The sequence below is a fragment of the Cucurbita moschata genome, unplaced genomic scaffold, assembly GCF_002738365.1.
Source record: "Cucurbita moschata cultivar Rifu unplaced genomic scaffold, Cmos_1.0 Cmo_Scf00050, whole genome shotgun sequence".
NCBI classification, from domain to species: domain Eukaryota; kingdom Viridiplantae; phylum Streptophyta; class Magnoliopsida; order Cucurbitales; family Cucurbitaceae; genus Cucurbita; species Cucurbita moschata.
This window is the reverse complement of record NW_019268566.1, coordinates 897,789-921,388: the sequence shown is the minus strand read 5'-3', so window position 1 is coordinate 921,388 and position 23,600 is coordinate 897,789. Positions and strand designations below refer to the sequence as shown.

General features: G+C 35.6%; 3 protein-coding genes and 1 long non-coding RNA gene across 10 annotated transcripts; 3 read left to right on the top strand and 1 right to left on the bottom strand.

Moving 5' to 3' along the window:
- The first annotated feature begins 668 nt into the window (after positions 1-668).
- On the top strand, positions 669-5,099 carry LOC111435755 (alcohol dehydrogenase-like 4). The gene is made up of 10 exons (XM_023073276.1): positions 669-755; positions 847-983; positions 1,056-1,105; positions 1,190-1,524; positions 2,574-2,656; positions 2,745-2,820; positions 3,573-3,634; positions 3,772-3,867; positions 4,659-4,820; positions 4,887-5,099. The coding sequence occupies exons 1-10, from the start codon at positions 689-691 to the stop codon at positions 4,995-4,997; spliced, it is 1,179 nt and encodes a 392-aa protein (XP_022929044.1). The 5' UTR covers positions 669-688; the 3' UTR covers positions 4,998-5,099.
- Positions 5,100-7,226: 2,127 nt separating this feature from the next.
- LOC111435751 (ubiquitin carboxyl-terminal hydrolase 9-like) lies at positions 7,227-19,248 on the top strand. Of its 2 annotated transcripts, none has more exons than XM_023073264.1 (13): positions 7,227-7,727; positions 8,085-8,339; positions 9,697-9,841; positions 11,345-11,404; positions 11,502-11,600; positions 13,901-14,278; positions 14,400-14,540; positions 15,602-15,772; positions 16,074-16,331; positions 16,418-16,566; positions 17,312-17,857; positions 17,966-18,236; positions 18,509-19,248. In XM_023073264.1, exons 1-13 carry the CDS (start codon positions 7,573-7,575, stop codon positions 18,623-18,625), a joined length of 2,745 nt encoding a protein of 914 aa, XP_022929032.1. In that variant the 5' UTR covers positions 7,227-7,572; the 3' UTR covers positions 18,626-19,248. The 2 variants fall into 2 exon arrangements, with proteins under 2 accessions (XP_022929032.1, XP_022929033.1); XM_023073265.1 differs by having other exon boundaries at positions 7,573-7,727; positions 11,505-11,600; positions 18,509-19,207.
- A 539-nt stretch (positions 19,249-19,787) lies between these two features.
- On the bottom strand, positions 19,788-23,098 carry LOC111435754 (glucan endo-1,3-beta-glucosidase 11-like). Of its 6 annotated transcripts, none has more exons than XM_023073271.1 (4): positions 22,794-23,098; positions 21,582-22,684; positions 20,575-20,784; positions 19,788-20,167 (listed from the first exon to the last, which is right to left on the bottom strand). In XM_023073271.1, exons 1-3 carry the CDS (start codon positions 22,852-22,854, stop codon positions 20,716-20,718), a joined length of 1,233 nt encoding a protein of 410 aa, XP_022929039.1. In that variant the 5' UTR covers positions 22,855-23,098; the 3' UTR covers positions 19,788-20,167; positions 20,575-20,715. The 6 variants fall into 6 exon arrangements, with proteins under 6 accessions (XP_022929039.1, XP_022929040.1, XP_022929042.1 ...); XM_023073272.1 differs by having other exon boundaries at positions 19,788-20,096; XM_023073274.1 differs by having other exon boundaries at positions 19,788-19,928.
- LOC111435757 lies at positions 20,743-21,102 on the top strand. Its single transcript, XR_002709114.1, has 2 exons — positions 20,743-20,826; positions 20,898-21,102. It is a non-coding gene; the product is annotated as an uncharacterized LOC111435757 (long non-coding RNA).
- Positions 23,099-23,600: the final 502 nt, after the last annotated feature.

Here is a 23,600-nt window from a genome sequence, read left to right as displayed (position 1 = left end):
TGCTCGAAATCGAGGAACCCATAAAGGAAATTGAGCCTCGACCCAATCTCAACCTCAATCTTCATCAAGCATGCCTTTGGCTCAGAGAACCTACAATAAATCCAATTTTCGTCCTTCCTAACTTAAAGATCAAAGCGTGTATATTTAAGAAACTAGGCCGACTAAATTTTAAATACAAGCTATTATCATTCATTGCATACTTACGAGCGGGTCCACCACCAACTTTAAAAGAGCCTACTAAACCGTTGGGTCACCGCCCATTCAATTTCTTATGCCTTCTTATGGCCTAGCTCCTATTTTTTAATATTTTTTTATTTAACCTTTTATTTTTAAAATTTTAAAATATTTATTTTTATTCTCTAAATTTTTAAAAATTAACTTTTTCTTTAAAAAAAAAAAAAAATCATTTTTACCTTATAAATTTAAATTTAGAGAATTATATAGCCTATAATAAGACATTTATTCTGAATTTACCTAATAATTGTAATATATGAATAATCTAATACATTTATATAACTACTCTTCAAAATAGGTACGCATAAAATAAATTAATTTTTTTAAATATAAATTATATAACTAAATTAATTAAAATCAAAATAGTAATAATTTCCCTCTTATTCAAAGTCAAACTTCTCTAAATAGATAAATGAAACAGTCTGCCACTTTCATTTCTAAAAAAAACAAACAAATGGAGGTGGTTTCTCCGATCAACGGCTGCTCCGGCGACACCGCTGGAAGAGTCATCATCTGCAAAGGTAATAAACAGCCGCCGCCGTCTCTCTCTCTCTCTCTCTCTCTCTCTCTCTCTCTCTCCGCCGTAATTGTTTGGTTTTTTTTTTCATACAGCCGCCGTGGCTTGGGGTCCGGGGGAGCCGCTCGTCATCGAACAAGTCCGGGTCGACCCGCCACAGAAAATGGAGGTCCGAGTCAAAATCCTCTTCACTTCCATTTGTCACACGGATCTCAGCGCTTGGAAAGGAGAGGTAAAAAAGAATTTAAATTATTTATTTTTTAGTCCTTTTGCTAATTAGCCCTTGAATTATTTGAAATTGCAGAATGAATCCCAAAGGGCTTACCCTCGTATATTCGGCCATGAAGCTGCCGGGTCATTATAAAATTTCAACTCATATTTTTTATTTTTCAATAATTATTTATTTATTTATTTTAATAGAAGAATTAATTAATGCAGAATTGTGGAGAGTGTGGGGGAGGGCGTGACGGAGGTGGCGGCCGGAGATCACGTGATTCCGCTATTCCACGGAGAGTGTGGCACGTGCCGGTGTTGCAAGAACCCGAAAACGAACGCTTGCGAGGTGATGGGTGTGAATCCGATGAAAAGAACGATGACCCACGACGGGAAAACCCGGTTCACGACGGCGGACGAGCGGCGGCTGCCGATTTTTCACTTCCTAAATACGTCAACTTTCAGCGAGTTCACGGTGTTGGAATCGGCCTGTGTCGTTAAAATTGACTCGGAAGCTCCCATGAAGAAGATGACCTTGCTAAGCTGTGGCCTTTCTACTGGTACGTAATTAAATTACAATATAACATTTAAAAAAAAAAATCATTAATAGCTTGTTGCCACATAAGTAATAATTAATGTACCGAACGATCCAAATTTTTTATTTTTTAAAAATTCAACTTAACTCAAGTTGAAAAAAATATACTAAATTTAACATTTTATAATTTGAGTTGGATAGTTCAGTTGGTCACATTCTCAAGTCATATAAATACCTTTGTTTTGTTGTCTAATAAAATCATAATTCGATTTTAATTAATTCCACCTTAAAGATTCAAAATTTTCGGTTTATTTTTTCTATTTTAAAATAAAATGTTAATTTTAAAATAACGATGAGTTGATTAAAATAATAATTTAATATTAAATCAATTTTTTAGTAATCATATTTAAAAATTACGGAATAATTTAATCAAGAAGTTTGAATCCATTAAATATAAATAAAGAATACTAAAAATATGAGAGACGACTTTGACAATTTCATACAAAATTTAGAAAATAAAATAAAAAATGGATTTTTAAGAATAGGTTTAATTTATACAAATTTTTAATTCGTACTTTTGAAAAAAAAAACACTCAAAATTAATAAGAGAACATGGCACGTTAGAAAAAAAATATATTTTTTGTCGTTTTCTGCTCAATAATTGTCGATGTTTTTTTCTTTAGCAATTTGTGAATAAAATATTTTCTGTATAATTGGATATGAAAATTAGCCTATATAAATATGTTTTTTTAAATATTATAATTATTATTTTTTTCTTATGGAATATTATGGTTTTTATTATGATATCTTATAATATTTTCCTTATATATTATTTATTTAGTTTTTTCTTTTAAATAATTGTTATAATAAATAAAAAGATAAAAAAAATTAAAATTTGTGAAATTGAGGATTAAAATAGGTGATGGGGACGGGGACAATAAAGCTTGTTAGATTCATAAATAGGCGAGGCTTTTGAATTTATAACTTTTGTTGAGTTCAATAATTACGAGATGGACGACCGTATTTAAGACAATTAAAATGATAATTAATGTATTATGTAAACTATGGAAATAGGAGTGGGAGCGGCATGGAATACGGTGAACGTGGAAGCTGGCTCGACGGTGGCGATTTTTGGACTGGGAGCAGTAGGACTTGCTGTAAGTAATTCTCTTGTGTGGGATGGTTCAATGGTAGAGTCGAGTTGGAGACATTTTTTGCAACTTGTTGTGGTGGTTGGCTTTGTAGGTGGCTGAAGGAGCACGAGCCCGTGGTGCTTCTAAAATCATCGGCGTCGATATCAACCCACTCAAGTCTATAGTTGGTAATTTCCCTTCTCTTACTTTTTTTTTTTTAATTATTTTTGTAAATTATAATATATATTTAATATTTTTTGTATGATATATTTATTTTAAGTTTTCATTTTGATGTTATAAATTAATTAAAATACTTTTTAAGCAGCATACTTTATCTAAAAAAAAATATTTAATAATTTTCAAAAGTTTTAATATTAAACCATAAAGATATAAAAAATAACATTTTCAAAAAAATTAAAAAATATATTTTTACCATTAAAATGGTTAATATTTGTTTAAAAAATATCATAATTTTCAAATTAGTTTAAGACTTTAAAAAGTATTTCAAAAATGGTAATTGGTTTTTATTTATATATTGACGGTAAAATTCTTTTTTTATATTTTATTTATAAATGTTAAAATATTAATATTACTTTTAAATTTTATGACTGTTTTTTAAACATAATACAAATGGTAAGGATGTTTACATACTTTTTTAAATCGTTGAAATGTGTTAATAAAATTTTTTAAAGTTTAAGGTTATTTTTTAAATAATATTGAAAGTTGAATAAAAAGTTGAAATGTGTTAATAAAATTTTTTAAAGTTTAAGGTTATTTTTTAAATAATATTGAAAGTTGAATAAAAAGTTGAAATGTGTTAATAAAATTTTTTAAAGTTTAAGGTTATTTTTTAAATTATATTGAAAGTTCAATGATATTTTTGAAACTTTACCGGAAGTATTTTATTAATTTAGCCTAAAAGCAACTTATATTTATATAGGGAAGCAGTTCGGAATCACCGACTTTATAAATCCCAGAGACTCCAACAACCCCGTTCATGAGGTCGGTAATGGTGTTATCCCTACAAATTCCTTTCGAATTTTCATTTGGGTTCTTTTTTATTTTTATTTTATTAAATGAACATAGAAATTTGTTAAATATATATATTTTTTTAAAGTTGGTATAATTCTCGATTGTAGATAATTGTAGAAAAAACGAACGGAGGTGTGGATTACAGCTTTGAATGTGTCGGAAATGGAGAGATTTTGCGCTCGGCCTTCTTGTCTACTCACATTGTAAGTAGCATTACCATTGAACTTCAAATTTTCCATTAAGTAACATTACCATTGAACTTCAAATTTTCCATTCAATCAATTTAAACCATCGATTAAGTTTCTATTTCAATCAACGCTAGAAAACCGTCACACATGTCTAAAGTCGTGTGTTGTGTTACCATAGATGTTTAACTCGGCTCTTGAAAGTAAGTCTCATGTGAGGGAAGATCCAAGCGGCAATGCCCACTGCAATCTTGTTGACTTTTGTTGTAACAACTCAAGCCCACCATTAGCAGTTGTTTCTTTGGGCTTTCCTCTCAGGCTTCCTCTCAATGTTTTTAAAATGCGTGAGGGAGAGATTTTTACACCCTTATAAATAAGAATGGTTCGTTGCCCTCTTCAATCGATGTGGGATCTCACAATTCACCTCCTTTGGAGCCTAACGTCCTCGTTGGCACTTGTTACCCTCTCCAACCGATGTGAGATCTCACATTAGTGTTGAGGAGTTTGATTCCAGTTAAAATATGGGCGGGAATAGGAAAAAGTAAGTGATGGATAGATAGACGTCCACGAATGCAATGAACTAGTTCCCACCTTGTCGGTCTAGTCGATAGTCTTACAAAGGATGAAGATAATATTGATGTTAGACGAGGGTGCTTCGAATGAAAACGAAATCGGGTACCTAACTTTCTTCTTTTTCTCAAGTTCAATGATAACATAACGAGTATATACCCCATTGAATTGAGTTATGCTTAGATTGATAGTCACGAACACAAGTTTAACGAATCAATTTGGTTTGACGTTTTGATTAGGGATGGGGAACGACGGTGATGTTGGGAGTTCATACGAGCCCGAAAATGCTACCACTTCATCCCATGGAGCTGTTCAGTGGGCGTAAGGTGGTGGCTTCCGTTTTTGGAGGGTTCAAAGGCAGGACTCACATGCCTCAGTTTGCTAAGCAATGCATCAAAGGGGTAATTCAAGAACTCTCCTCTCTTTGCCTTGACACAATGATACTAACTTCTTCACCTTTCTATCAGGTGGTCAAATTGGATGAATTCATAACGCATCAACTTCCCTTTCACGAGATAAACGACGCGTTTCAGCTACTTATCGACGGAAAATCTCTAAGATGTGTTTTGCAATTTTAAGCTGTGTCGTGATGTATTTTTTTTAATTTGAAACGCTATCGCTCTATAATTTGCTCTTATGGATCTCTCTGGACATATATTGCTGATAATATTCAATAAATATTTGCGATTTTTTTTCTATTTAGGTCGGTTAAGCTATGCTGAATGATTATATGCATAAACAGTTGAAAGTTGAGAGTTTTTAGCCAATAGAATTGACCGTTCGGTTCAATCTCGAGTAATTCTTTGTATTTGGGTATTTAGTGAGCTAAGAACTCAGTCCAAAAAACGACACTTATATTCATTTAATATACATTACAATTTTGTCATTCCAATAAAATTGTGATTGTGACACCTGAGTAAAGGAATGGTACATGAATAAACCGATACTACATCTGAACGAGAGTGGTCCTGAGAATAAGATGACTAGAACATAAAAATGAAAGGAACAAGTATACGCAAGGACGCTGGTGGCAAAGAGGGTGGATTGTGAGATCCCATGTTAATTGGAGAGGGGAACAAAACATTCTTTATAAAGGTATGGTAACATCTCCATAGCAAACGTGTTTTAAAAACCTTGAGAGGAAGCCGACAGGGAAAACCTAAAGAGGACAATATTTGCTAACGGTGGGCTTGGAATATTACAAATGGTATTAGAGACAGGTTTCTGGCAGTATGTCAACGAGGACGCTAAGTCCCAAAGGGAGTGGACACCAGGCGGTGTGCCTACGAGGACATTGGACCTTGAAGGAGGTGGACACTGGATGGTGTGCCACGTGTCTTGGGCCCGAAAATGAAAGTTACTAACTATACCAATAATATGTATTTTTCTTTTCGATGACTCAATCATAGAACTCTATGGTTAAGCGTGCTTTGCATGGAACAAATTTATGTTAGATCGCCTTCTGTGAGGACAAAGCATGCAAAAAACTCGTGTTGGTTTGTAGTAGGTAATGTGACCCATGTCGCACGGAAATATTGGACCCATCAAATGCTAAATTTGGATTCCAAATTCTAACCCGTATCTTAGACATGGATCGTTATAGTGATTTTGTACAATAAATTGATAATAAAGAATAAACTTATCCAATTTAAATATAAACAAAACTATCAAACGTATGACTTCACTTTTATGATATTTAATGGTTTGTCAAAAATATATTATTAATAATATATTTCAATAAGAAAAAAATGGTATTAAATGCAATTTAAAGCATATTGAAAATTTAACGTAATTAATATATTAATTATTTTATTATGTAATTGAAGACTTATTTGCATCTTATTTAGTCCATGTGTTATTCGAATAAATATGTTAGGATCTTGTCGATATTAAATAATAATTCAATTAAGTTTCATAATCTCCAAGCACGTCCGGGCCTAGCGTCTTCATGGCACACCGCTCAGTGACCACCCCCTTCAAGGTTCAACGTCCTCACTGTCTCGTGTCCACTCCCTTTGGGACTTAGCGTCCTCGCCGGCACACTACCAGAAACCTTTCTCTGATACCATTTGTAATACTACAACCCCACCACTAGCAGGTATTGTCATATTTGGGCTTTCTCTTTCAGCTCACAATCCACCCCCTTTCGAGCCCAGCGTCCTCATGGCACACCACCTAGTGTCCACCCCCTTCAGGGTTTAGCGTTCTCGTTGGCACACCGCCTAGTGTCCACTCCCCGTTGGGGCTTAACGTTCTCTGATACAATTTGTAAAAGCCCAAGCGCACCGCTAGCAGATATTGTCTTCTTTGGGCTTTCTTTTTCAGCTTCCTCTCAAAGTTTTTAAAACTCGTCTGTTACGGAAATGTTTCCACACCCTTATAAAGAATGTTTCGTTCTTCTCTCCAACTGACGTGGGATCTCACAATCCACCCTCTTTGCCACCAGCGTCCTCGCTTACACTCGTTCCTCTCTCCAATCGATGTAGGATCTCACAGTTTCTATGTGTATCTTATTGTCAAGAGTTAAGGTAGTGGTTTCCGCAACAAAATCGCTCGATGTAGAACAACTTAGGTCCCGATTACACGTGTAGACCTCAACCACGTTTCACTGAGAGACGGATAGAAATTTTGTACCAAAGATTAAAGTAAAAAATTTGGAAGGAAAGGAATATAATTAAAAGCTAGGGAATAATCCACGTAATATTTAGGCCAAATTGAAATGAGATTCATGCACAAATTATGGTTGAAAATGACGGTTGAGATTTCAATACTTGTTCGATTTATTTATTATTATTATTAATTATTATTATTTTCCAATTCGGCCCCTCGACTCCTCACCCACCTTCCCCTGCAATCTAGGCTAGGGTTCCTTCGAATATCCCTTTCTTCTTGCGCTTTCTTCCATTTTCGCCCATTTTTCTCGTATCCCTCTAACTCTGCACTGAGATCGGAGCTTATCTTCCTACCATTCCGCTTGATCCATACTTTTTTTTCTTTTCGTCTGTCATCTCTTTCCTTTTTCTTCCATTTTTCTTTTCATTCTGTTTCGTTCCCCATTCACAATTCAAATCGTTTTTTCTCAACAACTTTGACCATATCTGGACTCTCTTCCTCCGATTCCTACCTTTTCCGGATCTTCCTGCGGAATTGATCATGACCGTTCCTGCTTCCGGTTTTATGATGGAAAACGGCGGATCAAGCTGCCTGCCACTCCCCCCAGATGTCGAGAATCGGATCGTCACCGACCTGGGGAAGGAATCCGAGTCTAATTTGCAAGAAGGCAATCTCTACTATGTTGTTTCTAATCGGTATTGCTTCTTCTGCCTTTCGTGGCTTGTAGTAATGTATTATAATATAGGAGTTTGTTGATGGGGGGATTTTAAGATTTCGTGGTGGGTTTTGGAAATTGGTTCGGTTCAATTTTGATGAGGTTCGTTTCTTCAAGCCTAGTCCAAAAATATGCCCTTGCTTTACGTATCTGCACTTTTCAATTCGTACCTAGCGTGTTAATGTTTGATATGTTTATGCGAAATTCCTATCATGTCCGATTTCTTTATCCTGGGAGATCTTGTTTTACTTCGAGATTTACTTGAAGGAACTTTTGTGCACGTAGATTGTAAAGACTCATTGGAATGCAAGAAATGTTCACTTTGTTGTACATGCAGGTGGTTTAGAAGATGGCAGTTATATGTTGGACAGCCTACTGAAGAATTTTCTAGCAAAGATCATTCTTCTGATTCCCAACACTGTAATATGGTTCCTTCAAACGTGGTAGAAAGGCCCGGTCCTATTGACAATTCAGATATAGTCGTTAATGGAAGTGATTCTGAGAATAATGATTTAGAGCTAAAAAGATTTTTGGAGGAACGACGGGATTATGTTTTGGTTCCCAGTGCAGTTTGGGAAAAACTGTATGATTGGTAAGATGTCCACTCATACTATTTGTTGTTGTGTTGCCTCTTCCCTCTATCAAGAATTAATCTTTAAGGCAACAGGCTTCAAGTCCTACTTATATTTTTCTATGGTTCTTTGTATAATCTATATACTTGAAATATGAGCCTGGTTGAACCGAAAAGTAGCAACCAAACTTCTGTAATTTTATTAGTTGCATTAGGAATTTGATTGCAAAATGAACTAGATGTTGCCGCATCCTGAGAAGTTGTATGATGTTTTAGAAATATACTGTTTCCTTAGTATTGTATGCTATCCTTTTGAGTCCATGCTTACACAACAACTGAGGGAGTAAGGACACTGCCTTAGGTTGATAAATCAAGCATCTAACACATCTCAAACATTGAAACAAGTGATCTCACCATTTTCTACTGTATGGACGCTGAAGTAAGTAGTTGTGACTGAACCACCCCTGCCCTTATTCACAAAACACAATGGCTTGAAACCTATAGTAATGTAGTTTCCCAGAAAAAAAAAACAAATAAAAAAATCATGGCAATATAGGGACATTTGGTTTACTTTTTTTTATGCTGCGTTATATCCTTTCAGAAAAAGAATCCAAGTCAAAGTATCCACCTTCTTTGGAATTCTCAGCTTTCTTAATTCATACAAAAGAACCTTATGGGATGATGGATAAGTTTTAGTTCCTGAAATAAAGATTAATGCTTATGTACGCAGGGTATGTAATTTTCAGAATTTTTCATTTCCCCCTTCTACCAGGAGACCATCAATCATGTGTAATAGACTCATCTTTTGTCTTCCCTTCACCAAGATTTCTCTTTGCACTGAGTCACCCATTTGTCTTAATGTCTTCACTCTAAGCATAAAAAACAGTAGGTATTTTTCTCCCCAGAAATTACATAAAAGCTGATTTCCTGCCTATCATTCAAAAGGAAGTATGTCAACCTTTTCCAGTCTGGATTACTGAGTAGTTCTCAATATGGCCTTTTAGTTTCAAGAAATCCAACAAGGTAATTTGAGTGTCTTTACCAAGCACTAGAGGTTGGATTGAGTCCCTTTTGATACTATTATCATGGGTGAAGATTTTGGATATTCATACGATTAAAATGTTCTTTTTTTCTTTTTTGCAACTACCAAATTTCACTTTCTACAATTCCTAATTTATCTCTTGTTTGATTTTGTTTCTTTATTATTTTATGTATTCTACTTGTACATTGCTTCTTGAAATGGAACTGTTTTATATGACAATTTTCTATGGAATTAAAGTTCTATGTGTGTTTGTCTTATTTTTATGAACATGATTTCCTCACCCAAAACTACTTTGGAAGCTAGAGTTGTTGTAACATACGTATTTTGTTACATTAGGTACAAAGGGGGGCCACCGTTACCAAGAAAGTTGATATCCCAAGGTGTCACTCAAAAGAATTTTTTTGTGGAGGTTTATCTACTTTGTCTAAAATTGATTGATTCCAGAGATGGAAGTGAATGTATCATACGATTGAGCAAGAAGGTATTCTTCATATTTTACATATCCTTTGATCCATTAAAAACTTGGATGGTGCATGGTGGTCGTAAGATTCTATCCTTATAGTATTTATTTGATCTCAATTAAAAAGAAATGCAGCTATATTCATTTTTTTTTTCTGATTTATCTTTTATTCTGCAAGTGGATCCAAAACTTGGTTGATAAAGAAGTATTTGTGAATTTTAGACCATGTAATCCCAATACTAATTAAATAAACAGCACATACTAAATTTTGAATTGGAACATGGTCTTTAATCCATCTTCAGCTCCCCCTAGGAAGGACAGATTTTCTCTGTCAGGCATGTGTTGGGACACAGATACAACGCTAAAATACGTGCCTCTTTCTTTTTTTATTCTTTCGTTTAAAAAGTTTTTGGACACGCATTCACACTCATGGACACATCAAAAACCCAAACCTATCAAGCAATTGGTGGCAACAGTGCTGGAGAGAAGCGGTGAAGTTCATCGGAGAGGGAGGAAGATCGAATGAAAGTGAGCTGTGGATGAAAAGAAGATTGTGGGGGTGGGGGAGGGGTAAAGGATTAGGGATAGGTTAGTTTTTTTAAATATAATTTAGTGAGAAACTTTTTAATAAATTTTATTATTGTGGCCTTTTAATGGGATATTTGACTTCTGTCTTTTATGGATTTTAGTGGGCTCATATGACTAGAGTTTTATGCACCATTTAAATCTTTAAGTATTTTGGGTTGGATCTTTTAATAATCTAAATAATATTTTAAAAAAAGATAATGTGTCTCCGACGTGTTTGACTCCTTCATTTAAAAAAATGGTGTGTCGCTGTACTGTGCTTGTGTTCATGTTTCTTTGTTTTTAAATAAAACTTACTGGCCTCTGTTTATAATATATAACGTCTTTTTTACCGTATCTTTTTCCTTACTTTTGTGCCTTTATTATGTTAATATGGTCTTCTGATTCCAGAAAGTTTTTCAACCTCACTGGTGGAATATAAGATTTAATCACACGAAAGATAATGTTGTCCATTTTACTGTTAATTTATATATGATTTCTGTTTTCCCAGAATGTATTTGATTGATTTCTGGGCATACTTTGTTCTCATATAATCGTTTAGGGTTACAAGCTTGTGCTTTCTTCTTTTAGCTCCAGAAGCATTGTGGATTGTAATTGTTACTATGGTCTCAAAAGACCATGAGTTAATTTTGTTAATGCAATGCTTTCTCCTGATGAAAATAGATTGTGATATTTGCGTTAACATTTCATTTCATCATAAGTAAGATTAGAGTACATGAAAAAAAACTCCTATGAGAGACAGCAGTTATAATAGACTTTTGATGTTTCAGACTTTAATTAGGTCTCAGATCAAGTCTGGCTTGTGTGTCCTCGTATTTATTTAATGTGTCTGGCTTGTGTGTCCTCGTATTTATTTAATGTGCATATTTGTCTTACTCTTCTCTGCATGTATACTATTAGCAATTGCAGAATTCTTTTTACCCACTTTCTGCTTTTCAGGCCACCGTATTTGATCTTCGTGAGAAGGTGTTTGCACTTAAAGGAATAAAGCAGGAAAAGGTTTTTGAGCTTCTTCCTTTACATTTCTTTGTAGAAACGGAAAGATGTTAGTATTATCTCTTACAGCTAATTTGGATCACTGCTTTTGGGCAACTAGCAGGCGTGTATATGGGATTACTTCAACCAGCATAAACAATCAGTATTGGATGCGACAAGCCAAACCCTCGAAGAACTAAACTTGCAGATGGATCAACATGTGAGTACTTATTCTATCAATGTATTTAGTGTATGGGCATTGATCCAAGAAGGATTAGCTTTGGGGAGTGTGTATGGATAAAAGATAACTCTTTCTTGCTTTCATTTTCTATGTTGCGTTCAATCCTTATGAGTGGCTATTTTAAGGAAACATTTACTCCTTGTTAAGCTGATTACTTTTACCATTCATGCTAGACACCATTATTCTTTCTTGAATGTTGGCTTTTATTAGAAAGCCTGAATGGTAGTGAAGATCATGAAATTTTAAGGAAATATTTACTCCTTGTTAAGCTGATTACTTTTACCATTCATGCTAGACACCATTATTCTTTCTTGAATGTTGGTTTTTATTAGAAAGCGTGAATGGTAGTGAAGATCATGAAATTTGAATGTGGTACATCACTTAAATTTCTGATGGGTTTATTAGAAAGCTTGGGTCCATTTTTTGTGGTATGCCATGAGCAGCATGTTCTTTGGTGAGTAAAAGATGGATATTCCTATGAAATGCAATTTTTAGGAGAATTAGTTGCCCTATTCCTACATCGGAGTTGTAACTGATTGGAGCTTGTGGCCCCATATATAAGCCTGTAGGGGGATTTTGAGGTAAGAAGAATGAAGAGGGGCATGGCTTGAACATGAAATTGACAATTGTGTAGTGTGTTTTGGTGGAAGCTTGAGTCCATGAAGAGTGACTTTGATCTTTGAAGCGAAGTTCTGAGTGGCTGGGCTTTGTGAATTGAATATTCTGTTTATTGGTTCTGGGTGAATGTGTACATTTTTGTAGGGTGAATGCATAATTAAACCTTGTGTTTCTTGTAAGGTATTGCTTTGGGTGTCTTTGGTTGTGTCTATCATACACCATCTGTCATCTTTGTTATCTATCAGATGCTTATTTTTTATGTTCAAAATTTGGATAATCGACCATTTGGGTATCTTATTCTTGTAAATTCCTGAATAACATTTGAACACTGTTAGGATCTAACTCATGTGTTTAGTTAGTTGATATGGAAAGAACCAAGTGTTTGAAACGGTAAAATTTACCGTTAGTGGCAGTGTTGACTGCGACCATGATGTGTTTTTTTCACCTCAAATATTTGCAGAGTGAAAGTTCAAAGGCTAATATTTACAACATATCATCCATTACCCTCTCTTTGTATACAATATTGGACGAACTCTCTCTTTCATTTGGAAGGACAAGAGTGGAATAAATTAAAAAAGCAAGCATGGTGATTTTGAGAGCATATAGGGTATGATTCCTTTTGTGGCCTCTTCATTTTCCTGAATTTACAAGGTGTTTCTTTTTTAAGAAATAAACTGTTGATAATAAGTGAGATGTCGTACAAAAGCTGAGGGAGAACCACCAGGACAAGGGATTACAAAAAGTTGTCTACAATCGACAATAATCATAGATTACAGTGTAGTCATTTTATTATTTTTTATGTATGATCCAACTTTCATTAAGATAATGGAAGTACAAGCGAAGTGGGCCCCACCAACCTCTGGACTGCAGAAAGACAAATAACTAGAAAGGGTAGAAGTCATGAGTATAATGAACCCTCATAACCTGCATGTCCTAGTTGTTAAAACATCTTAAAAGTTCTTCTTTGCCTTTTAATCTAGATCTTCCAAACATAGCCATCCCTACATAAGATGCTAACTATGGAAGCAGGCAAAGAAGTTGCTCAGACTGCAGCTTTAGTGCTTTTAGGAAAGCACCACTTAGCCTCGAAGACAACCCAGCCACTTATTCCAACCCTTTATACTGTAGAGACAATGTAGAAATAGTCATCATTGCTGTTTATGAAGAGAACACACTGTTTGGAGATGAGAGCATGTGTGGATGGCTCTTGCGAATGACATCTGCTGTTATTCAAGGCTCAATGGAGGAGAGTCCATATGATGACTTTATATCTTAGAAGTTTTGAGACTCCAAGTCACCTTGCACAATTGATGAGGAAGAATGTACAGCTAATCCTTGGTTGTAAGGAAGCTGGAGAGGGACTATGAGGATAGGATCCTGAATCATTTAACCACCAGAAAGTAGCATCCATATTGGGAGAGTCGAATTTTGGAGAGCAAGCAAGAGGAGATATTACATTGTCTTGTTTGTTTTCTGTTGGGGATATTAAGCATATACCCATTTCATGTACTTCTAAGTTTTCTTGTTCTTTCTTTTCCATTATGAAATATTACATTATACATCAACAATGCATCTGAGAACATAGGTTTCACATTCACTTTATTCGAGTTGTTCATTTTAAAATTATCTATTCTCATTTAGTTATACATCCTCTTCTGCAGATCCTCCTTGAAGTTGATGGACCTACTCAGACTGGCATGGATGCCACTCGAAATGAGTTAGCTTTGGTAGCTCTTGAACCTTCAAGATCATCTCTGTCAATTGCAGGGGGGCCAGTGATGTCAAATGGACATTCATCCAGTTATGGTTATCAGGGAAGTTCTTTGAGCTCATCGGTTTCTGACATGGATGAAAGAAGTGATCTTAGTAATACTGCAAAGAAAAGAGAGAAGGGTGGTTTGGCAGGGTTGCAGAATTTAGGAAATACATGTTTCATGAACAGTGCCCTTCAATGTTTAGTTCACACGCCACCTCTTGTAGAGTACTTTTTACAAGATTATTCTGAAGAGATCAATGCAGATAATCCTTTGGGAATGCACGTAGGTGTCTTTTCTTGTTTTCAATCTTCCTTTTCTAAAATATGTGTTTAGTCATTCTTTGCTTATTTTTCTTTTGTGTAAGGTTTTGTTGATTTTGTGGGTATATTCAATGCTTCTGCAGGGAGAGTTAGCCATTGCTTTTGGGGACTTGTTGAGGAAATTATGGTCGCTGGGACAGACCACAATTGCACCACGTGCATTTAAGGGGAAGTTGGCTCGTTTTGCTCCTCAGTTCAGTGGTTATAACCAGCATGATTCCCAAGTTAGTACCATAACATATCTGTAGTATTCTTTATCTTACATGGTCTTTCTCATTTCCTAAGTGATCTCTTTATTCTCTATTGTTTCGTTTTAGTTGTGAACAGCTGAATTTATCGAACAATTTCTTAAGATACTGTAGTTATGAATAATTGTATAGCTTTTGGAAGCTCCATATGCTTTATTTCATTCACGTAATGGCAATTAGAGCTTCAGATGCTAAGATAAATGTAGAAAGATACTGAGGTGACAGTTTTGATAAGCTTTTAGAATTAATTATGTCATTTCTGGTACTTGGACAATAAGCTACCATCTTCTGACGAGATTTTAACTATCAAGCTTAGTATTTGATGATGCGATCTCACTCGGGACATTTATGAATGCTGTTTTCTTATCTTTTCTTCTCTGTCTTGTTTTTCTTCTGTCATCTAAATACATCTTTTATTCCTTTTTCTTTTGATCGTCCTTTTAGAAACTTCGTAAAAGAGATCTTACAATTTGAAATATTTATATGCTTAAAAGAAATGATTTTCAAGTATATAGTGTTTTGAAAAAATATATTCTGTCACCCTTCTCAGGCTTGAACTCACTTTCTGCTTTACTACAAAACCCCACAATTTTGTCCTTCTATATGGCTTATGCTTTAGAATGACTAGTTTGAATATATAGTTGTATTGTGCTTTTTGAGTGAACATTTAAATGATGATCTGGCATTTAAGTTAAATATATTTAAATCAGTCCTAATATTACAAAGTAGGTTTTAAATCCTATTTTTATTCCTATACATTCAGTTTTTGTCTATTTTAGTCTCCATACTTTCAGAATGTCCATTTTCTTTCTTTATTTTTTGAAGTTGTCATTTTGTTTGCAAAACTCTTAACACAAATTCTAAGCGTAATTAATCAACTTTAGTGTTCTGCTGATGCTGTGATTAGGAAAAATGAGATGAAAAAGATATGAAAGGGACAATGGTTACTTTTTTAATAATTTATCTTTCAAAATGTTGAATTTGGTCAATCTGGTTTCATTTATATCATTTAACCTAGATAAGATGTCTGTCTACAGGAACTTCTTGCCTTCTTACTGGATGGACTGCATGAAGATTTGAATCGTGTTAAACGGAAGCCTTATTTTGAAACAAAGGATTATGATGGTCGTCCAGATGCAGAAGTTGCAGATGAGTGTTGGAGATACCATAGAGCACGAAATGATTCTTTGATTGTAGATGTTTGTCAAGTAAGTGGCTTTTGATATATTTGAATCTCATTGCATATCATCCTGCCTGGCACTGTTTCTATGTTAATTACTGTAGGTAGTTCCATGTTGTATAAATGTTAATTGTGTGAAGAAGTTTTCATGTTCATTCTCGTAAGTAACATTATCCTTTATTATTTTGATTAAAGTCATTTACATGCTGTATTATTAATTTAGTAGAGATTGGTGGGATGTCTTATGTTTGTTTCTGGTTTGGTCTATTTAGTTAAGATTTAAATGATTAATTTATATTCTAATAATTTACAACTGGTTAAACTCACAGGGTCAATATAAGTCGACATTGGTTTGTCCAGTATGTGGAAAAATCTCAATTACTTTTGATCCATTTATGTATTTATCATTGCCGCTGCCTTCAACTGTCACTCGCAGTGTGACAGTGACTGTGTTCTATGGTGACGGTAGTGGTCTTCCAATGCCATACACTGTGACAGTGCAAAGACATGGTTGTATCAAAGATCTCACCCTTGCATTGACTATTGCATGCTGCTTGAAGAATGATGAAAATCTTCTGCTTGCAGAGGTAAGCATATGAAATTCATCTGGTTTCTGCGTTCTTATTTCTTCTATTGTAGTAAAAATTCTTATTTCTGAATTTTTCATTGTCAGGTTTATGATCACCGTATTTACAAATATTTTGATAACCCTCTTGAATCTGTGACTTCAATTAAAGATGAAGAGTATCTAGTTGCATATCGCCTTCCAAAAAGGGAGTCTGGAAGACCAAAGCTCGAGATCATTCACAGATCGCTGGAAAGGTATGCTTTCTTTTTAAGTTTCTAACCTGTAGTTTGTCTGCGTGTTTGGTTATGAAGTATGAATTTTAGGCATATTGAATCTGGGATTATTAAATAAGCCACGTCATCTTTAAGCCCACTTTAGCTGGACTACCTGACAATCGGACGCTCTAGACTCTATTCAAGTTCATGATGTTTGCTTACTCCTTTTTGCAGCTCAGTGTCTGCCTTGAGTTTTTTTCCCTCTGGTTTTGGTTAAACATTTATTTTTTTATTTTTCAAGTGATGAGAAACAATTACTCATCAATGATTCGATGGAGAAGAACATAATTCCTTGGGCAGAGGGAAGAGTAAACCCACCACCACGAAAGATTGCATATTAATAACCAACCCCCAGATGAGGTAGACCTAAGAATTCATCTAATTGCAAATGATCTTATATTGATTGCTTCAAGTGGAGACTGCTCCAATTGCAGGATATAAGTTCATTCCTCTGAAATGAAATCACGTTAATAAGTGGCTCAATGTTTCCTCATTCTTCTAGTGTGTGGTACAGCCAACTTTGAAGTTATCATTTGGTGCTCCTTTTATTATTTTTGGTGTTTCAAACAAGAAAGTGAATGTGCTCAGTATTAATTTTTTGTGTCCAATTCAAGTTCTCATATGGTAGAAAATACATCGGTACTTATCAGTTAGTTGTTTTGTCATTCCATATTATTTGTTTTCATTTTTCCTGAATGTTGTTAATGTGGCACTTGGTCTGTAGATGCTCAACTGACCGCCTGAAGGGAATGGAGAGAAAGCTTTTTGGAACTCCTCTAGTCACATATTTGGGAGAAGAGTTCCGTAGTGGAGCCGACATTAATGCAGCTGTGTCTAAGATCCTCGTTCCCTTGAAAAGAACGTACTCTTCAACTAAAGCTCATAGTAGCAAAGAAAATGGCTTCGTTTCTGAAATGAATGATGAACCAGCCAACTGCAGTCCTCGGTCTGTTTCCCAGTCAATTGACATTGAAGAAGAGGAAACATCATCTGAGAACGAGCCATCCTTTCAACTTCTTTTAACAGATGATAGGGGTTTGAGCTGCAAGCCAATTGACAAGGATTCTGCTATAAAGTATGGTCCACTAATAAAGGTTTTCTTGGATTGGACCGACAGAGAACATGAATTATATGATGTGAGCTACATCAAGGATCTTCCTCCCGTTCACCAGACAAGGTTCATGAAGAAAACGCGGCAGGAAGCAATATCTTTATTTTCTTGCTTGGAAGCCTTCCTTACTGAAGAGCCTTTAGGTCCTGATGATATGTGGTAAGTTGATGCCCCTTAGTTTATCTTATTTTGTATATCCAAGATATATTGTGGCTCTACTAATATTCTAGTTTGTCTTACTCACATCTTAAATTTCCTCTTGCGCAGGTACTGCCCTAGGTGCAAGGAGCATAGACAGGCTACAAAGAAGCTAGACTTGTGGAAGTTGCCAGAGATTATTGTTTTTCACTTGAAACGTTTTTCATACAGCAGATATCTCAAAAACAAGCTCGATACCTTTGTGGATTTCCCTATTCACAATCTTGATTTGAGTAAATATGTCAAAAGCAATGATGGAAAGTCTTACTTGTACAACCTATATGCCATTAGCAACCATTATGGTGGTCTTGGCGGTGGTCACTACACTGCATACGCAAAGGTATGGAATTTAAATTCTTTCTATGTATCCCCGAACATGGATTGACTACTTGGACTCTGCAAGACAAGATTCATGGCCCGAGTTCTCCTTTTTCTTTTCTTTTCTTTTCTTTTTTGTTGATGAATCCATCATCTAAGCTACCCCACTTGTCTGGTCTCGGTTACTGGAACAGTAAATCTAGTCCCATTTTAAATTGTCTAACCAAACCATCAAGAATTGATTTTCGATATTTTTGTATAATGGTCTCAGATCTTTGTTATTCATATGTGCAGTTAATCGATGAGAAGAGATGGTACCACTTCGATGACAGTCATGTTTCCCCAGTTGGCGAAGAAGAGATAAAGACATCGGCTGCTTATTTGTTGTTCTATCAAAGAGTTGAAAATTGACTTGGAACGAAGCTCCACAAGTCCTCTACTAGAAGAGGCAACGACTCTGGATTGTGCTGTTTCAGCTTCATTCCGGCGGCTAAAAGGAAGCTTAGTTTTTCATGGTTTAAGCATTAATCAGGCCAAACTAAGGGGAAAGAAATAGAATAGATCTGATTTTGCAGAAGAAACGTGGAATTCTACAGTTGGAGGTACATAAAAAATAGTCTGGTTTTCAGCAGCGTATACAATTTGATCATCAAAACTGGATTAATTTTATTAAAAATACTCGTCTATTCATTAACTTTTTGAGAGAAATTTTGTTGTGTGATTAGGTGGGTAGTGTAGATTGTAGCAAAGCTTGCCTCTAGAGGCGAAGTGGCAGTTGCCATTCATTTGTTTGTTAGCTGTTCCCATGGTGGCTGCTGGCCACTTTCTGTTGTTACTTCTACATGCTCCTATTGTTACTGATTAATTTAATTTGGAAAAGCCTGAAATTCCCAACTTTTCATGCACCACATGGCCTAGTGTTGCTATAGGAGCCGCCTCTGTCATGTCATCAAGGATACTTTTAGTGTAATGCTAAATATCTGTACTAACCCTCTGATTTGTGCTAATACCCTTGTTATCATTTTTGAATGACAGTTTAAGTCCTTTCTCAACTTTTAAATCTCTCTGTTCTCAATTTCTTGTTTATGAACTTTATGAGCAATATGATTAGTGGAGCCTTCACTTTTGAGTAGGAAGTATCCTTAGGTTTTTCTTTGACAGGATGGTGTTATCGGGTTGGATTGTTTTGCTTCGACCGAACTGAGAGACAATTGACCTACATGTATATGGTCGATCGGTTTGGTTCATTAGATTAGTGTTTTGCTGTAGTTAATAAGTTTGATATATACGATAGTTTGTAAGTTTGTAACTCTTATGTGATGTGTCTCTATACGACAATTGACCTACATGTATATTCACTGTCTTTTTGGCCCCGTATCTTTGTCGACTATTGCCTCACGACCATTTTATACTCCTGACGATGATAATGATGCATCATCGAGCTCAACCAGAAAAAATTGAGTGAGATGAAAAAAAAAGACTATAGTTTATTTTCCATCTGCAACAATGGAGCAAGATTCAGAGATACAATAAATTTGGAACAAGATTGTAAAATTTAGAAAAATTCAAAAACTAAAATTGCAAATTAATAAAATTTCATTAGCAAATGGGATTACAAAGAACAAGTTTGGATCATCCATCCACCAGATATTATGTCCATCCACGAACTCAATTCACATACAAAACTATTAATTACTAAAGCACTGAAATCTCCCTGTAAAAAGCAGGATGAAAAAAAAAAAGAAGAGATTAACAGATCAGATCCAACTCAGAATATGAAATGGAATGCATAACAAAAAAGGAAATGATAAAAATTCCAAGCTGAGCTTTTTCTTTTGTCACATGGCCCTGTCAGTTCTTCAACCCCCACTCCATTAAGTGACTATTGGTAAATTCAAGAAACTTTCAATTATATTGTTGCTTTTACATTGTAAAATAAGATCCTAATAATCCCTACAAAAAGTTTTTCATTATCAAATCTTCATTTTTAGGCAACTCATTATCTTACATAAACAATCAAAGAATATATAAATCATCACACAAACCTGAAAAGAAAAATGTATGGTGAATAGGGTTCTCTTTCTTTTTTCTTCCTGATTTTTCATGATTTCTTGCCAAAAATTATGACTAAATGGCCTACAGGGAGAGCATTGTTCTATAAAAATTGAACAGGGCTGAAGATTTTATCTGTTTTAGATACTAAAAAGAATTTTTTGCATTCATAATTTCCAACTTTTGTTCGGAGTAAAAGAGAAGCCGAATAACTTTCGTTATGGTCACATACAAAAGAATGGGAAAAAGGAAGGCAGAGAAATAAAAGAGAAGGAAGTCGCGTACAAGGAAAGGAACAGAATTTTTACCTTTTCCCAAGTCCGACGCTGCCTCTTATTCTCTTTGGCATCTTCCAATTTGCTTTTAAAGGCTGATGATTCTGATAAATGAAATAAAATCCAAAGCATCTTTCGGAAAAATATACTGAAAAATAAATCATCTCCTAAAATTCAAAGTAGCAACTTGAACAGCATCAGAAACAGGCTCGCTGAGAAGGATCCAAGCCAATGGCTTCTCTCCTGCCACCAAAAATCACCGCTGTTTTTCAGTCTCCATAAACAGTAATTCAAACAGATCCATCAATGCGTTTATGTCACAGGAATTTACTCAAATGTATCAAATCACTTGCAAGTAAAATTTCAACATGCATCAGGAAAAGGGGGAAATTTGAGCCCTTAAGATAGGTGGGCATCTCCAAAATGGCATCGCCTACAAGGATCCTAATATAAAAGTTTGAACTAAAGCTCATTTAACAGCCTACTGAGCTTGAAAGCTTGAGCTCCCAAATCAAATTGGAATGTTTTTTTTAAAGAAAGTACCATTCGACTTTTAAGAATTTTAATAAGTGCCAAATTATACCCATTTCTCTCGTGCTTTCAAGGTAAAAAATGAAAATAAAACAGGAATTTTGTTGTGGACTACACAAGGAATAGGAATATGCATATGGCTCAAATTAAAATGTTAGAATGGCCTCAAAATCAACTGATGAGAATCCAATGAATGAAGATTGGGCCTGTGCTCCCACTATGGATCAATCACAGAGATGCCCCCCAACTCAACTCTTTCCAATTCATTCTCCCATTTTTATCGGTTTCCAATGACCAGAAAATTTCAATCTCCCCTTTATAGATTGGATGAAGCATGGCTGACAATTGTGCACCCCCAGATGTATGGCTTAAGGGATAGAAACTGCAATAGCCCATTTTCTTAACCCAATATTTGTTTCCATCTCTGTCACTTTATGAACCAAACACGCAAATCAAGGAAAAGAGATGCAATAATCATTAAAACAACGAAGGTAACGGAAAATTTTTACCGTGGCGGAGGAAATGGCCAAATAACCAGTTGAGGAGGTAGTGGGAGATCCCGACGGCGAAGGCTGCGCGCCGGAATTGCCATGAGTCCCGTTTCCAACGTCGTCGGTATGGGAAAATCCGAGCTGATACACCGGCGTACCATCAGGCTTAAAGAGCCCATAATTCCTCTCCGAAGTTGGTCCAGGCTTCATATTCTCATTGAATAAAGCAAAAACGTAAATGTTGAGGTCCGAGCTCGGCCTCAATGGCGTACCCTTCTTCTGGCAGATGTACTTGAGAAGGTTCCCATTGTACTTCTTTGCATTCTCCGGGGTCGCACCGGCCTCGTCGTCATCTCCCTTCGACGGCCATCCGGTCTCCGAGATGTGAACAGGAAGTTTCTTGTAACCAACAGCGTCGAGAGCAGAGTAAACCGCGTCGATCTGTGCGAACAACATGTTGTCGTAGCGAAGATTCGAACCGGGATCTAAAACCCCTTGGTTCGGTTGGAAGAGGACGAAATCAAGCGAAACCTGCTTCGGATTCGCCTTGTACGCGAAGTAAGGGTACGCATTGATCAAGAACGGGGAGCCGATCTTGACTTGGAAATCCAAGATTGGTACCAAACAATCAACTAAATCACTCCGGAAGATTCCGGCGGAAGGCGGATATGAAGTTTCAAGTATTGCCAAAGAATGCGCTGTCGTCACAGCCACCTGCTTATCTAGCCCTAGATTTACGAGCGCCGTGTGCACGCTCTGCATCGCCGGTAGTAAATTATCATTAAGAGAAGTGTCATTGAAGGTTAATACCTCATTTCCGACGAAGATTGAAGTGATTTTAGTGCCAGGCAAGTACGCTTGAACATTATTCTTCACCCACTCTTGAGCACACGCCGTATTCTTCATTTTGGCCAAATACTCGTTTCCAAGTCCGACTATAAACTCCACGCTAGTATTAGCAAATGCGCGAAGAACCTTCGGACTCGCATCGTACAGCTTCACCTTCGTAGCTCCAATTGATTTCACCAGCGGGATCACATTCTCCGGAGTAGGAAGATTGTTCGCTATCTGACCGTAGTTCACTCCAACACAACTCACCATAACAGGCAGCAACAACAAACCTTCACAAAATCACAATCTCAAGCTAGAATTTCACAAACCTTCACAACACTCCAGAATTCCACAATAATCCACAAATTAAACCAAGAAAAAAGCACAATTCCATATTACCTGAAACCAGAAACAGAATGCACGAACTGCATTGTTCGAATCCGAACCTTCTCAGCTCCATGGAGCTTGAAGCTTCAATAGCCTAGGTGAAATTCGAACTCCGAAAATGCGAATCACCTCACTTAAGAGTGAGACTGTGGAGCGATCTGGAGCCGTCGGAGAGGCGATTGCCGGCCGGCGTCTGGTTTGAGTGTGAACGGAGTAGCTGAGTGAGGGGCGGAAGCAAGGGGAAGAGCCGTGCGGGAGTGGTCATTTTGTAGAACGTTGAGATGGACGGCGTAAAGTAAAAAAGCGGAAAAAAGGAAAAATAAAAAGAGAAAAAAAGTGTGAGTATCTATTCGCTCTATACATTTTTTAATAAAACTTTTTTTTTTTATATATATATATATATTTTATAATCATTTTTTATTTTCCATTTTATTATTTTCATTAATTAAAATACGCTAAAAAAAAATACTCAGTTTTCCAACTACAGTTTGTCTGGTTATTCCCGTTCCTACACCTATACAACCCTGTTTAAATGGAAAATCGAGATTTTTTCCTTTAGCTAAAGGGTACCCGAGAATGGGATTATATTCTCGTTCCCACACCCACACAAATCTTGCATCATCATGCTCACTATAAATATGAATAAAATATATATATGTATGTAAATATTATATTTTAATATTGAAATTTAAATTTTTAAAATTTATTAAATTTATTACGATGTTTTACCTATTTTTAATAGAAATAGAATTGTCCATCAAAAAAATATTTATAAAAAAAAATATTATAATTTTTTTTTCTAATGTGATTGAAACAAAC

What these genes read in the sequence shown, in the direction of transcription:
- LOC111435754 (XM_023073271.1), bottom strand. Translation starts at nt 22,854, where the DNA reads ATGGAGCTGAGAAGGTTCGGATTCGAACAATGCAGTTCGTGCATTCTG. An exon ending in CATTCTGTTTCTGGTTTCAG is followed by an intron (nt 22,685 to 22,793) that starts GTAATATGGAAT and finishes GATTTTGTGAAG; the next exon opens with GTTTGTTGTTGCTGCCTGTT. An exon ending in TGGCCATTTCCTCCGCCACG is followed by an intron (nt 20,785 to 21,581) that starts GTAAAAATTTTC and finishes TTTTGGTGGCAG; the next exon opens with GAGAGAAGCCATTGGCTTGG.
- LOC111435751 (XM_023073264.1), top strand. Translation starts at nt 7,573, where the DNA reads ATGACCGTTCCTGCTTCCGGTTTTATGATGGAAAACGGCGGATCAAGC. An exon ending in TGGGAAAAACTGTATGATTG is followed by an intron (nt 8,340 to 9,696) that starts GTAAGATGTCCA and finishes TTGTTACATTAG; the next exon opens with GTACAAAGGGGGGCCACCGT. An exon ending in ACTTGCAGATGGATCAACAT is followed by an intron (nt 11,601 to 13,900) that starts GTGAGTACTTAT and finishes CCTCTTCTGCAG; the next exon opens with ATCCTCCTTGAAGTTGATGG.
- LOC111435755 (XM_023073276.1), top strand. Translation starts at nt 689, where the DNA reads ATGGAGGTGGTTTCTCCGATCAACGGCTGCTCCGGCGACACCGCTGGA. An exon ending in TGGGAGCAGTAGGACTTGCT is followed by an intron (nt 2,657 to 2,744) that starts GTAAGTAATTCT and finishes TTGGCTTTGTAG; the next exon opens with GTGGCTGAAGGAGCACGAGC. An exon ending in CCAACAACCCCGTTCATGAG is followed by an intron (nt 3,635 to 3,771) that starts GTCGGTAATGGT and finishes TCTCGATTGTAG; the next exon opens with ATAATTGTAGAAAAAACGAA.